This window comes from Carassius auratus, unplaced genomic scaffold (assembly GCF_003368295.1).
Source record: "Carassius auratus strain Wakin unplaced genomic scaffold, ASM336829v1 scaf_tig00014168, whole genome shotgun sequence".
Lineage (NCBI taxonomy): Eukaryota > Metazoa > Chordata > Actinopteri > Cypriniformes > Cyprinidae > Carassius > Carassius auratus.
In genome coordinates this window covers 123755-138380 of record NW_020524475.1, presented here as the reverse complement: position 1 = coordinate 138380, position 14626 = coordinate 123755, and the positions used below count along the sequence as shown (strand labels likewise).

Here is a 14626-nt window from a genome sequence, read left to right as displayed (position 1 = left end):
ACCAAAAACGTTGTCAGAAGCCATATGGAAGTGTAGTGAAGTCAGGGAGCAGTATCGTACACAACTCTGAATTTCTTTACAAATGACTTATTGTGTAACGTCAAATCCTTTTTATCCCTCACAATAGTGTCGTTGTGTGCAAGAATATGACGGCTATCACCCCTCCCCTTCACATAATGCTTAACAAGTCCAATCATTGAATCTAATGTGATGGCTTCGGAGTTTAAAGCGTTAAGTGTTATGCCTTTCACTTTCATACAAACCTTACCCATAGCGGTGACAAAACCATAACTTTTCGGGCCAGTGCTGGTAAAGAGGGTAATATGATCGCCGGGCCCGACTTCATCAGTAAGATCACCGAGATATGGACCTAGTGGCGGTTCATATTCACCTTCTCTGGTTGTAAAAACAACACTGTCGGTATCGCAATAAAGCAACCTATCACCCAGCCTGTCCATAAGCTCATAGAGTTCTAAACGCGCATGGGCAGTTGTAAAAGCACCAATAAAGACATTGACATCGCGAGTCTGGGGGGCTTTCCCTTCGGGGTAAGACCACTGTACAATTGCCGCAGTGTCTGACACAAATGAGAAATGTCTGATGTCGTACTCTGCACTAAAAATGTGTCGTGCAAATTGTTCCGGATCTGTAAGTATTTCAGTTTTAGGTAAACCCTCACGAAGGCAGAACCCCCCCAGAGTGAGTTTAAGACCAATTTCATTATCGATCTACGCGCAGGGTTCGGTTCAATCTTGTCCACATTCAACTGAATCCCTTCTTTCTCAAAGTAATCTCTGATATAAGATTCTTTGTCTGCATCGGTCACCACATCTTTTGGAAACCCTGAGCTCTCCTGTTTGAACTGTAAAAATGTTTTAACATAATCACGGAACAGTGTATCTGATCTTTGGGGAAAATGCATACTCATCCAAATTTACCACAACATAGCCTTTTTCAATAGCTTTTAGCACTTCAATGCTTACCAGCAACCACTGATGGCTCTTTCTCATCCGTGTGCATACATGGTAGTGTCTGGTTCTGTTGTTCTGCACACAACTGCAGAGCGGGAAAGTTAATTTTTGTTTGCGCGGTAGGGTAGTACAGGGTGAAGAGCTTTCGAGGTGGTAGTACTGTAGCCTTAACAAGGCCGAATAATTTTCAAGATTATCAAAATCTTTGAAAATTATTTGGGGATGACCTATCGGGAAGCACTTGTGGCCTGACAAACGGGTAGAGACTTGTGAAATCCACATACTGTATGACCTCACCCTCTGTTGTCTTGTGATACAACTTGAATGAATTTGTTCTACCGCCGTACAAACTTTCGCGGGGTTTTTAATCTCTCAGAATGTTTATAGACGGACATGAACGCAATCACATCGGCATCAGATGTTTAGCATGGGTCCAGCTACACTCCCACTGAATCTCGGTATGAAGATTGTATGCATTCTGTAAAATTTCAATCTTGTCATCAAACTGTCTTTGAGAAGACCGTAAGGTACCTTCAATAATGGATTTAAATCATTGGGGTTATAACATTGTTCACAACCGTGAAAAAAACACCCTGCAAACTCTAATGCTTTTTTATTTGTGCCATCGATATAAAACCGTCTACATAATACTTGCCGAATGACACCTCGCCGTAGTTTAGAGCGTGTTGAACAACCACTGAACGTGATTTGCTGATATATTCAAGCCATTCAATTGATACGTTCGAGTATGTTTTGTTCTGATTGATATATGCGCTGTTGTGTGTCAGTGCTATTGTGTCTTTTGGGAGATAGTGTGTTTTATAGATAGCCATGCAGGTGGATGCCAGAGTGGTGTAAATTAAAAGGGTCCAGCCCTGTACACAGAATGAATTCATCACGGTACTTCATACATACATCCCTCAGCAGAACGACATCATTTTTTCCATAAATTGCTAGTTCTTTTTTAAAATCAAACACTTGGTCGGAGATAGTACTATACCATGCATCGAACTCCATTCTGTCTTTGTTTGACATAGTCGTATATCCGTAAAACTCTTTAGCAGGGTATGGTCCGACATATGAATCATTTTCAACACGGTTGAAGTGATGTGGGAAATAACCCTTCACAGAGTTGGTCAGATTAAAAAGCAGCAGGCGTGTTGGCTAGACGCATGGGTATAAAACTGTAACTATCGATAAATCTCTGTTTGAATGCCTCGTCATACATATGGATTAGACGACACCCTTGCATTGTAATTTTAGGAGGGATCCCCATCTTAGTGAAGTATTCCAAAAGAATGAAATTATCAAATCCAGATGCATTATGTGCAATCCATGTGTAATTATTATAACGAGGCTGTCTGAATTTCTTAATGAGACGATCTACACAATCAGAACCTTCGGCCGAAAATTCTTCTCCCTCAAACGTGATCGCATATACAAAAACTGCAAAATGTCTGTTATTTTCATAACGAGTTTCGAAATCAAAAAAAATGTAGCGATTATTTGGCTCCTTCACCTTAACCGGTTGAATAAAACACTGATGCACACCGTCGGTAACCAAAACCTCACTACAGTGAACACAACAATCCGCTGGACATTTGTGTGGCTTGGGGTTGACGCCACTGACGTGGTAACGTTTATTACATTTACCACAATATTTGGTAACGTCGCACTGTGCAAATTTCTGACCTAGAGGTGGTTTTTTATGCTTCTGAAAACAATAGTCTGACCTACAGTACCTCAAACAGTCACCGCAGTGTTTTGTTTTTTTGGGGTAAAGATGACATTCAGAATCGTTGCAAACATCACAAGTGTATTGACATCTGTGATCTCGCTGTGCTGTAAACCCTTGATAGCAATACTCACACACGTATGGTGTGCCTACGAACCCCTTCAGATTTTTAATCATAAAATAATGATTGTCGTGCAGGTACAAAAACACTGTTTTAGGATGCGGTACATCTGTGTTTGCATATTTCTCCAGCTTTCCTGTATTCGTTCTATAGAAGACCACTATTTTAATATTCAACATACGTTCAAACTGGGCAATATCCTTAAGTGATATCATATGCTGATCGGTGTATCCTGCAGACTCCTGCAATGCTGATGCTACGGACACTAACTCAGTGTGTGGTTTCTGAGGGTTAAGAAAGTGTGCTAAGCAGATTGCAAAACAAAGATTGTTTTCCCCTGCAATGTTTGAGGGGACGAACAAATTAAGTCTGTTCTTATCAATCACCTGATTGTGGGCTAGTTCCCTTAATTTTCGTCGAGCACCTCCTTGTTTACTTCTTGCTATAGACACTTTTAAATTTAAACACTCATCAAACTGTACATCTGTGTTGCTTTGCATGATTTTTTCAAGATCACTGATGAAGAGATCGACACTGTAATCATTGTTAGCAGACAAGAGTGTATTAACATCAGATGTCAAGCTAGGACCACTCAAAGTGATGTTAATTAAACTACCATCTCCACCTAATAATCTGGAAAACGCCACTATTTCGGAAAACGTGTCATGTAAAAACACAGTGTAGTCTGATAGACGTGTAGAAGATATTTCCCTTAGATTTATAAGCCTGCGGATTTCCAAACCATTGAATCGCCCTCGTGGTACTACAGAGTATCCGGCCACATCGCCACCCACTCTTACAAGTGTTTCTATTTCAGCTTGAGTGAGACCCATGCAGGGGTCTGTTAGGTCAAGTGTGTGATGTGACCTGGTACCTGCTCCCTCACCTAGCTGTTGAGAATTTAAAAACTGTTCAAAAATTGGATATGGTCGTGGTTCTGGCACCTCATCTGGCTGCTGAGAGTTTAAAAACTGTTCAAAATCAAAAACTGGTTCGGGGGCTTCATCTAGCTGTTGAGAGTTTAAAAACTGTTCAAAATCAAAAACTGGTTCTGACACTTCGTCTAGCTGTTGAGAGTTTTAAAAACTGTTCAAAATCAAAAACTGGTTCTGGAGGAGGCTCTGCCCTTGATTGTACCCTGTTTATTAATTTTAACAATTTAGACGGCTTGTGTTTTTTCATCTCATCAACAGTCTGTATGAGCCTGAGTAGCTTTTCTGTGGTGTTTTGTTGATTTTGGAAATTATCATCCCTATTGCCCCTTAACGGTGGATCTTGTTCACCATCACATGACTCCCGACAACGTTTTGCAGCCATTTCTAACACTAATTTATTTAAAAATATTCACAAAATACACACCACACAACTAAACGTAGAAGAAGGAAAAAATCTAATCATAAAACCATATCTATGCACACTTGTGACAAAAATAATACACACTTAGAAAAAAAAAACGGGGTAAAGAAAATAGGACTCACCAATACAGTTATTTAAAAAGGTCCAGCAGTTCAGTTAACAGCGTTACAGTCATTTCCTGATCACAGGCCGCCTTAGCATGTGCACCATCATGACGTTTTAGTAACGCAACAATATGTTTAAGGATGATCCCGTGTTTCTGTTGCTCCTTAACAACAGTGTCCAAAACAGCTTTGTTTGCGTCGTTCTGCTGTTTATGACGTGCTTGGTCCTCTATAATTCTTTCTTGGTTCTTGGCTACTGTGTCCAAAAGGGCTTTGTTCGCGTCGTTCTGCTGTTTATGATGTTCTTGGTTCTTGGCAACAGTGTCCAAAATGGCTTTGTTTGCGTCGTTCTGCTGTTTATGACGTGCTTGGTCCTTTATAATTCTTTCTTGGTTCTTGACAATAGTGTTCAAAATGTCATTGTTTGTGTCGTTCAGCTGCTGGTTCTTGTATTCCTCCTGGTTTGAAGGAAGCGTGTCTGCATCATCATCATCTGAATCTGCGACGTTTTCAACAGTGTCTGTGGGTTGATTTAAATTCTTCTCCTGATCCACATTAGATTGGACGTTCATATCGCATCCATCCCATGCTTGAGCAAAATGCTCGTCCCAGAGCTCCTTGTCTTCTGGTTCTGTACAATATTGATAATAATTAATACTGATAGTAGTAATAATAATAATTTAATTTAATTCCTCTATACTCACGAGTTGATTGTCTCGGACGTTTTCGCTCGGGGGTGTTAGGTATCACGTCGATCTCACAGGGGTCTACAGTCTTTTGTCTATCGGGCTGAACCGGGAGAACAGTCACATTCTGGTGTTCATGGCGTGATCTTGATTTTACCCACGGGCTTCTAACACCTGCATCAGCAGCTGCTTGAGGTATACTGTTTGCAAAACTCCCCGTACAATCTAGAGTGGAAAGAACAAACATTTTTTTTTTTTTTTTTTCATGGATGTGATACAAATATATTCTAAATAATAATACAAATGATTAATACATACCAACAGGTGTAGAATTAGTAGATATTTGCGGTGGTGAATGGATCTGCGCGGTCACAACCACTCTTCTTCCTAATGGTATTCCGTGTCTAGCACTGTTTGCTGTTTCATGTCGTTCCGCAGTTGTAACGGACGGGTACCGGTTAACAAGTTGTCTTAAACAAGCTGGCACAGACACAAAGTTTTATTTAGTCTTTTTTCTTCTGACATTGTAAGAGAAATCTTTAATAGATCTATATATATTGATTAAAAATAAAAAACCCACAGAGCGATCCCCTGTTTTCTCTCGCGACTCGGCCCCTCACCGTACTAATCGACTGTGCGCTCGCTGTTTGTATGAAAAAAAAAAAAAACGATCATAAACGTCAATCCTACCACAAGTACAGTTTTATTTTATTTTTTACAACATAATATAAATTATTAACAGAACTTACCGGGCGCGGGTGTGATGTCAGTCCTAACCTCCGGTACCTCGTACGCAACGTTAGGCTGTGGAGGGTGTGCTGTCGGTGGGGGATAATGAAAAAAGAACGAACATAAACACGCATTCGTTATACATAACGGTTTTTAATAAATAAAGAAACAATCGTTCAAACATACCGCCCGCGTTCAGTGCTTTGATTTCGTTCACAATCGTCTCATAACCGTTGCGCTGTGCACAGAACATCAAATTGCCTGTCAAATAATGGGATGACTCGTGATCACACATAAACAAATTTGATTTAAAATGGCTGTTAATGAAAACTAGACTTACCATTAGGAGAGCCAGACATTTTTAAAAATGTTTTCGTACTTTTAAGACGTAGCAAAAAAAAACTGTTTTAGCCGCTGAAGAAAGCTTCAGCTTCTGTGGCGTTAGCTTTTGTACACGCGAAAAACAGTCGCGAAAAAGAGGCGTGTCACATGACGTCACAGCAGCCTCAAAGGAAGCAATGTAGGTGTGAGCAACAACCTAACGTAAAAACCACTCTGTATGTTTTAAGAAACGAATGGAGACTATTTTTTATATAGAAAATAGTATCACCTATTTTAAATATCAACATGCATTTGTGTGTGTGTGTGTGTGTGTGTGTGTGAGCGTGTGTGTGTGTGTGTGTGTGTGTGTGTGTGTGTGTGTTTAGAGTTGGTTTTTAAAATTAGCGTGAGATTTCAACTCCTTTTACACATCACATATTATGGATAGTATTTTCTTAACATTAAGGAATGCCTTTTTGATTTTATTAATTCCAGATAACATTCAATTATTTATCTCTTCAGCGGCTTGGTTAGTTGATGATTTAGATAATTGTCTATCTCACTCTTTGAAATTCTCACCTGGAAAGACACCAGACATCGTCCTCCTTTTCAAATGTGTTTGTAGACGGGGAGCATGTGGCCTGTCGGTGCCTAGGTATCAACACCATATAGAGCAAACAAACATTGATCTTGCCAAGACGTCAAAACCCTCACTTTTGCACAGCCATTTTTTTTCCCAAGGAAGAACCCAAACACCTCCCCACTGTCTTTAGGTGTGAACAACAGGACTTCACAGAAACCCCCCACAGCTCTGGTTACAGATACAACCATCATAAGAAACCCCCCACTGCTCTGGTAAAAGATACAACCATCATATATCCAGTAATAAACACAACACAAGTCAAATCTGAGATCTCTTTGATCTTTTGATTTACACACCTCTGCCATGTCAATCAAGGGTCACAGGACCCAGTGGCATGGCAACCGCTTTGACTGACAGGCCATATAGTCATAAATCAATCCAAACTGACCATGCACACTTCTGACTACCTGTCAATCTACACGGACTGTACGGCCATAAATCAGGGTAATAAATCATCAAGACTTGAGATAAAGTGTATGATAGGACTACTCCTATGGAACCGGAATGCACCCAACCGAATCAGAACGTTGATTTCGGTGCCTCTTAAATGCCTGAGCGATCGATTGAAATATTTGTCCTGGTTCTCCGAAATGTACACAAGAAGCATGGGCATCGCTTGGCTTTTTTAGCGGGGCTATAGCATTTAGCTTCATAAACTGTAAACAAATTCGCGATCGTCTCAGATTTAGTCCTCTTAAATTTCATATGAAAACGGCGTCAGACCCATCTCCTTCCCGTCTTTCAGCGGAGCAGCATGCTCGAACTCAAACAGAAACAAAAAAATAATAATCTAGCCCTTAACACATATGAACGGATACTTTAATTACGCTTATTTAAATATTCTTAATTTAATTATACTTTATACGTGCACTACTGTGCAAAAGTCTTAAACACGTTAGTATTTTCATCCCAAAAAATGGTGTTCGGCCAGGTATTTATATTTTTGGTGTAGTATGTAAGTAGAAAATATCAGTTTACATTTCCAAACATTCATTTTGCAATTAATTTTAATAATAATTCAGTGAGATTTTTTTAAAGCACAAGCAGTCTGAAAACAGCCTGTGCTCCACATGGAGATCTGATCCCACCATCATCGAATCTGTTTGTTATTACATGAAGAAACAGATGAAACTGATACAAACTAAATCCAGAAGAACTGTGGTCGTATCTCCAAGATGAAACATTTCTGCAAATTTATCTGAAAAACAATGTGCAAGTGTACCTGGACAACATCTGTTTTAAATGCAAAGGTTGGTCACACCAAATATTGATTTGATTTAATTAATAGAAGTTAATTGATAAATAAAATCTATTTATGACAATATTTTTGAAAGCATCCTTACTTTACAGCATATTTACACAAGTGCCTAAAACTTCTAACAGTACTGTAGCTTTGCAAATGTCTTGAAGACGTTGCTACAGTTCTTCTAGATTTAGTTTTGTCTACATTATAAAGAATGACCATACAGTCATTCACAGAACTGATTAAAGACAGAGATAAACAGACAGCACTCATTTGATCTATAATTTAAATATCAAAGTAACTGACAGAGATACAGTATAAACATTATGTGTGGTTGATTATTAAACAATGAGAAAATGAGAGAATCTAAGGAGCGTGTGAAAGCTATTTATTTAAAATGTTATCCATAGTTTTTTGTGGCTCTTTTTTTTTTTCTTTTTTTTTTTTTGAAGTATTGGTTCTGGCACCGTTTAGGCACCGGTACCATTTTAAAAGTATTGAAATGGCACTGGTATCATAAAAAAAAAAAAAAAAAAAAAAACATACCCACGATACCTGGAATTAGTGTTGCAAGTACCTCAGGCACATAAATTTTCACATTTTTTAGCATAAACATTGTAAAAATGATGCAAGCTTCAGATCTTCCCATGCTTCTCTATGGCGCTGAAACCAAAATATGTCAAGATGTTTCCCTCCACATGCAACTGATACTCAACTGACTTTGGCTCATCTGCGTTAAAGGGGAGGGGCTTACCGATAGGTTAATTCATCATTCTACTGATTATTTTACAGTGGCTAATGATCCAGAGGTCTTGCACATTACGGTGGATACAAGACCAAGATAGACAAGATGGCATCTGTTCCAGAGCAACTTCTGGAAGCAGTGGATGAGTTGCATAAAAACAAACCAAAGAGAATAAAAAGTGCAGTCACGGCTGATGAAGTGGAGAAGGCAGATGGAGAGGATGGGTCAATACAGACGATCTGCCCCTCTCACACTTCAGTCAGTGTTGATTTAAATGCTAAAGCAGGTGCAACTGTAAACTTTCCTGTACTCACTGGAAATGTCATTCAAGGCCCAGTAATCATCAGTTTCAACTCAACCACTGGTGCTTTCGGTAAGATCTTTTTTTTTTTTTTTTTTTTTTTTTACTTCCCAATGGTCACTTACTTTGGGTTGTAATTTTTTAGACTAGGTTGCTTATTTCTCTCTCAAATGTGTTGTAACGTGTTACAACCTTCAAATAGCTTGCAAGGTTTGAATAAATATGCTTTGCTACCACTTCAGTAGCTAAATAATTTGTGTTTAATATATGTGTATTTTTCTGGCTTTTTTTTCTGATGCTTACTCTAAAGGGCCCCAAAATCCACCTGAAGGACAGATGTTACAGAACCAAGGTACAGAAACAATAGCCACTTCTTCATTTAACTTATAATTGTAATACATTGTATTTAGATTCATTTTTAAATGTCTATAAGTTAGGATTCCCAACATATCAGTAATTTTAGGCAGAAGTCACAACTTCTGTTTTCTTTTTTTTCTAGAGGATGACATCTTGCAAAAAATCCTGGAAAGCCACAAAGAACACATAAAGGCCAAAATGGGATGTGTGTTTGAGGGCAAAAAGGAGAACAAAACACACTTCAGCAAAGTTTACACTGAACTCTTCATCACTGAAGGGGACATCACAGAAGTCTATGATGAACATGAGGTTCTGAAGTTTGACCGAGCCTTGAAAGCTCCCAAATTTGAGGACACACCGATCGACTGCAACAACATATTCAGATTACTGAAGCAAAAAGAGGAGGGAAACATTGTGTTAACCAAAGGCATCGCTGGCATTGGAAAGACATTCTCCGTGCACAAGTTCATTCTGGATTGGGCCGAAGGAAAAGCCAATCAGGATGTGGATTGTGTGTTTCTGCTACCATTCAGAGAGATTAACTTGATTAAAGATGATAAAGAGATCAGTCTCCACAAACTTCTGTTGGAATTTTATCCTGATTTGAATGACGTGAAAAACACCACCAACTTTTATAAAAAATGTAAACTGGCATTTATCTTTGATGGACTTGACGAGAGTCACCTGGAATTGGATTTTGATTGTAAATTAGTAAAATGTGTCAATGCGTGTTCTTCTGTTGATGTTTTATTTAAAAGCCTAGTTATAGGCAAGCTGCTTCCGTCGGCTCTCGTCTGGGTGACATCACGACCAGCAGCGGCCAATCTGATCCCTCCTGAGTACATAGGATTGTTTACGGAGGTGCGTGGATTCACTGACCAGCAGAAAGAGGAATATTTTAGAAAACGAATAATAGATGAAGCTCAGGCCTCCAAAATAATATCACACATCAGGACGTCTCGTAGTCTCTATATCATGTGCCACGTTCCCGTCTTCTGCTGGATCACAGCTACTGTTCTTCAGGATATTCTTGTCAAAAACAATGGACAGGACATTCCTTCGACCCTCACCGAAATGTACATCCACTTCCTTCTGATACAGATGAACATGAAGAACCAGAAGTATGATAAGAAACAGGAAAGAGATCGCACAAAGCTTTTGAGTTCAAACAAAGAAATGATCTTCAAGTTGGCTAAACTGGCATTCGAACAGCTGAAGGAGGATAACATCATGTTCTATGAGAAGGATCTGAAAGCATGCGGCATCGATGAAAGTGAGGAGTCCACAGGATTGTGCACTGAAATCTTCAAGAAGGACTCTGTTTTGCACGAGATGAAGGTGTATTACTTCATACATTTGAGTGTGCAGGAGTTTCTGGCCGCGTTGCACGTGTTCCTCTGCTATTTGAAGCAGGACAAAGATGAGCTGATTTTCTTCCTGGAGAATTCACGTCCTAATAAGAAAGAACTGCTGTATGTTCTGCTGAGGAAGGCAATCGATAAAGCGAAGGAGAGTGACCGAGGGCATTTCGATCTCTTTTTGCGGTTCTTGCTGGGTATTTCTCTTGAGTCCAATCAGAAACTCCTCATCGGCTTGCTGGATGAAACGCTGAACAGTAAAAACTGCATCAATAAAACCATCCAATACATCAAGCAACTGCAAAACAATGACACTTGCCCAAATAAATCCATCAACCACTTCTTTTGCATCCTGGAGCTGCAGGACAGAACTCTGTACCAACAAATAATGAAATATCTGAGGTCAGAGAGTGGCCAGCCGAAAGCAGTGTCCAACTCCAACTGCTCAGCACTGGTCTATGTGCTTCTGATGTCAGGTGAGGTGCTGGATAACTTTGACCCAAAGATGTTTAACAAAACATATGTAGGATGTAGGAGACTTGTCCCAGCCGTGAGATGCTGTCGAAAAGCTCTGTAAGTACAAAAACACAGATTTTTCCCCCTTTATTCACCCCCCCCCCCCAAAAAAAAAAGAGAAGAAAAAAAAACATATTGCTTTTCTTATTATTATTTCCCTCACAACCTCTTTTAACATATTCAGTTTATTTTTTCAACATACTCTATCCAATTCAATTTGAGTAATCCAACATTTGGATTACAATATTTATGTGCAGTATATTACATTATTGTTATTATTATTATTATTATTATTATTATTATTTTATTTTTTCTGATCTGTTTTTTGAAACTGTGTAGAGGTGAACTCTTCATGAATAGCTAACATCTTTCCAGGTTTTCAGACTGTGGACTGACACAACAGTGCTGTGAAACAGTGGCTGTGGTTCTTCAGCTAGAGGACTGTCCTCTGAGCGAACTGGACCTGAGTCACAATTGCAACATTGAGGCGGGAGTGAAGATGCTTTCTGCTGGACTGAAGAGCCCACACTGTCATCTGGAGACACTCAGGTCATTAGTGTTTCCATTTCTGTGTAAACATGCTCTCTGAAATGTAATACTGATATTGTACTTGTTCAGGTTGGCCTTTTGTCATTTCAACCAGGAGAGCTGTATGGAGCTGGTCTCTGCTCTCAAGAATATCTCACAACATCTAAGAGAGCTCGACCTCAGCGGTAATGACCTGCAGGAATCTGGGCTCTATAAGCTCCTGAATGAGATGGAAAATGCAAAGAGAAAACTTCAGGTTCTTAGGAAAGTATTTATGATGCTTGGTATTAAACACAATGTGTGAGGCAGTTGATTCATAAGAGATTATGAAATTACTTTCCTGCAGGCTGAGCTGGTGTAACCTAACTTCAAAGAGTTGTGAGCACCTTTCTTTGATCATCAGCTCAGATTCGTCCCTGACAGAGCTGGATCTGAGTAACAATGACCTGCAGAATTCAGGAGTGAAGCTGATCTCTGATGGACTGAAGAGTCCAAACTGTCAGCTGGAGATACTGAGGTAATACTAGGAGCTTTAGTTTATTTCTTTGACAAATTGATTCTCATCAGGTTTTTTTTTTTTTTTTTTTTTTTTTTTTTATCTGTAGGTTATCTGGCTGTATGGTGACAGAGGAAGGCTGTGGATATTTGTCTTCAGCTCTGAGTTCAAATCCCTCACACCTGAGAGAGCTGGACCTGAGCTACAATCACCCAGGACCATCAGGAGTACAACTACTCAAACACAAACTGGATGATACAAACTATAAACTGCAGATACTCAAGTATGTCTTTGTGTCTATGTCTTCTTTTGAATGGTCTTGTGTAGGCAGAAAATGACTTACAGAGTCACTTATGATTCACTGTCTTCTTTTTAAATTGGTCAGTAATGTTGTGGTCAACAAGTTATAGAAGAATGGCTCAAAAAAAATTGTAATACAAATCTAGCTGTAGAGCTGTTTTGAATTAAGACAACACATCAATCATGGGGTTAATGTTGTTTAAGTGACATACAGAAAGCGATTATACATTTGTGCTGCTACTTTTTGTATTGTAGTTCATTCCCTGTAAATCAAACTCATGACCTTCTGTTATCATTTGCTTTCATTATCATAACCTTTTCTTACTTTTCTCTTCTTCTTTATTGATTTCTACAGAATTAAGCCTATGGGTGAACACTTCATCAAAGCAGGGATAAGGAAGTGTAAGTTTCTTACTCTGCATCTCTCTCTGTCTCCATCTGAGGCACCAACGGATGTGTTTTCTGTCTCAATAGATGCATACAATCTCACGCTGGATCCAAACACAGCTCATGTCCAGTTGTGTCTCTCCAATGGAGACAGAACAGCAGCATATGTAATGCAGAAGCAGCCGTATCCAGATCATCCAGAGAGATTTGAATCTGTCCAACAAGTGCTGTCTAGAGAGAGCCTGTCCGGCCGCTGCTACTGGGAGGCTGAATGGACAGGTCTGGAGGGGACGGTGGGGGTGACGTACAAAAACATCCTGAGAAAAAATGATGATCTTTGTATAGTCGAGGCCACCGGTCAGCTTGGAAACAATAATGTGTCATGGAAAATCACCTTTGAAACTATTCCACATGTTTCTCACGCTGAAGAAGACATTAATTTAAAGGTTTCATTCTCTTGTTCATCTAAAAGAGTTGGTGTGTATGTGGACACAATGGCTGGCGTTTTATCTTTCTACAGTGTCTCTGACACAATCACACACTTGTACACCTTCCTCGCGGATTTTACAGATCCTCTCTATGCAGCATTCAAAGTGGACAGTGGCTCTGTGTCCTTTTGCCAGATGTAACCTGCAAGCCTCTTTATCCTAGCATTGTGCACATTTATTGCCATCTTGTTTTGCTCTGTGTGTCAACATTGAATTTAAGCAGGTAAAATAATCTACTTGAAAAATGATTTCTGGCAAAACCCAGGAAAAATATAAATGAACATTTATTTTTCCATGCATAATCAAACAACAATAAAAACAATAAAAAAGAAATTCAATCAATTAAAAATGAGAACACATCAGTTTACTGGAAATTCATTCAAATTTAGCTACACAACTAATCAGCGTGAATTACAAACCTAGAATACTAAAATAATTTCAAAGAGTCAGCATACCTGGCAAATAGAGAGACAAAAGACAATCATGCAGGAATTTCTGTTTACATATGCTTCCATTAATGTTTGCCAATTCTCTTTAAATAACTAGAACAAAATAATCATTAGTTTTGCATAACAAAAGCTTCACAGAGCTTTTACTGGGTCATGAGGTAACCTGAGGAAAAAAACATTTGGAAAGGACCTTATCACAACCCATACCAGAAGAACATAATTTTCTAAAGATTTGAGAACTTTATTTTTGGTCTGTTCTACTGATATGGGACTGTGATAATATTTCCAACTGTCCAGAGACTGTCAAATTGATACCAAACATGAAAGGGTTATGCTTATTGATTCTGAAGATATAGTAAATGCGGTATATCATGCAAAATCTCCAGAATTAAATCATCTCTGCTCAGAGCAAAACAGACTTGGTCCACATGTGGCCTCAAAGTGGCACTGCTGGCCTCCAGTCGGCAATAGCATGTACCCTTTCACCCAGAGCTGGGCCATGTGTGGCACTGACAGCATGGTGGGGATCCGGCAAACAACATGAGGGTCGATTGTTGATGGGAGGAGTGTGGCCCAGATCAGTCCAGTGATATGTGGCCCAAATCAGGCTAAGATCTGGCAGCATATTATGTGACCCATGATAAACAAGATGAATACAATATTGCATGATAATGGTTAAATGATCACAGACATTTTAATATACAGTGTAGTATTGTTAAGTCTTTGACAATGACAAGTCAAAACAGAATGAAACATTATCATTTAAAAATTAAGCAAATCAGTCAAGTGCAT

General features: G+C 39.2%; 3 protein-coding genes across 5 annotated transcripts; 2 read left to right on the top strand and 1 right to left on the bottom strand.

Annotated features, from left to right (window-relative positions):
• Positions 1-3958: 3958 nt before the first annotated feature.
• Positions 3959-5225, bottom strand: LOC113074256 (uncharacterized). The gene is made up of 2 exons (XM_026247016.1): positions 4992-5225; positions 3959-4918 (listed from the first exon to the last, which is right to left on the bottom strand). Exons 1-2 carry the CDS (start codon positions 5218-5220, stop codon positions 4314-4316), a joined length of 834 nt encoding a protein of 277 aa, XP_026102801.1. The 5' UTR covers positions 5221-5225; the 3' UTR covers positions 3959-4313.
• A 3457-nt stretch (positions 5226-8682) lies between these two features.
• On the top strand, positions 8683-10151 carry LOC113074247 (NACHT, LRR and PYD domains-containing protein 12-like). The gene is made up of 4 exons (XM_026247006.1): positions 8683-9027; positions 9266-9307; positions 9455-9963; positions 10071-10151. The coding sequence occupies exons 1-4, from the start codon at positions 8760-8762 to the stop codon at positions 10149-10151; spliced, it is 900 nt and encodes a 299-aa protein (XP_026102791.1). The 5' UTR covers positions 8683-8759.
• Positions 10059-12340, top strand: LOC113074255 (protein NLRC3-like). 3 transcript variants are annotated; one of them, XR_003280618.1, is made up of 4 exons: positions 10059-11243; positions 11562-11735; positions 11805-12231; positions 12320-12340. XR_003280618.1 is itself a non-coding variant. In XM_026247014.1 (3 exons), the coding sequence occupies exons 1-3, from the start codon at positions 10288-10290 to the stop codon at positions 12016-12018; spliced, it is 1344 nt and encodes a 447-aa protein (XP_026102799.1). In that variant the 5' UTR covers positions 10059-10287; the 3' UTR covers positions 12019-12289. The 3 variants fall into 3 exon arrangements, 2 of the variants coding, with proteins under 2 accessions (XP_026102799.1, XP_026102800.1); XM_026247014.1 differs by lacking the exon at positions 12320-12340 and having other exon boundaries at positions 11805-12289; XM_026247015.1 differs by lacking the exon at positions 12320-12340 and having other exon boundaries at positions 10059-11146; positions 11562-12289.
• Positions 12341-14626: the final 2286 nt, after the last annotated feature.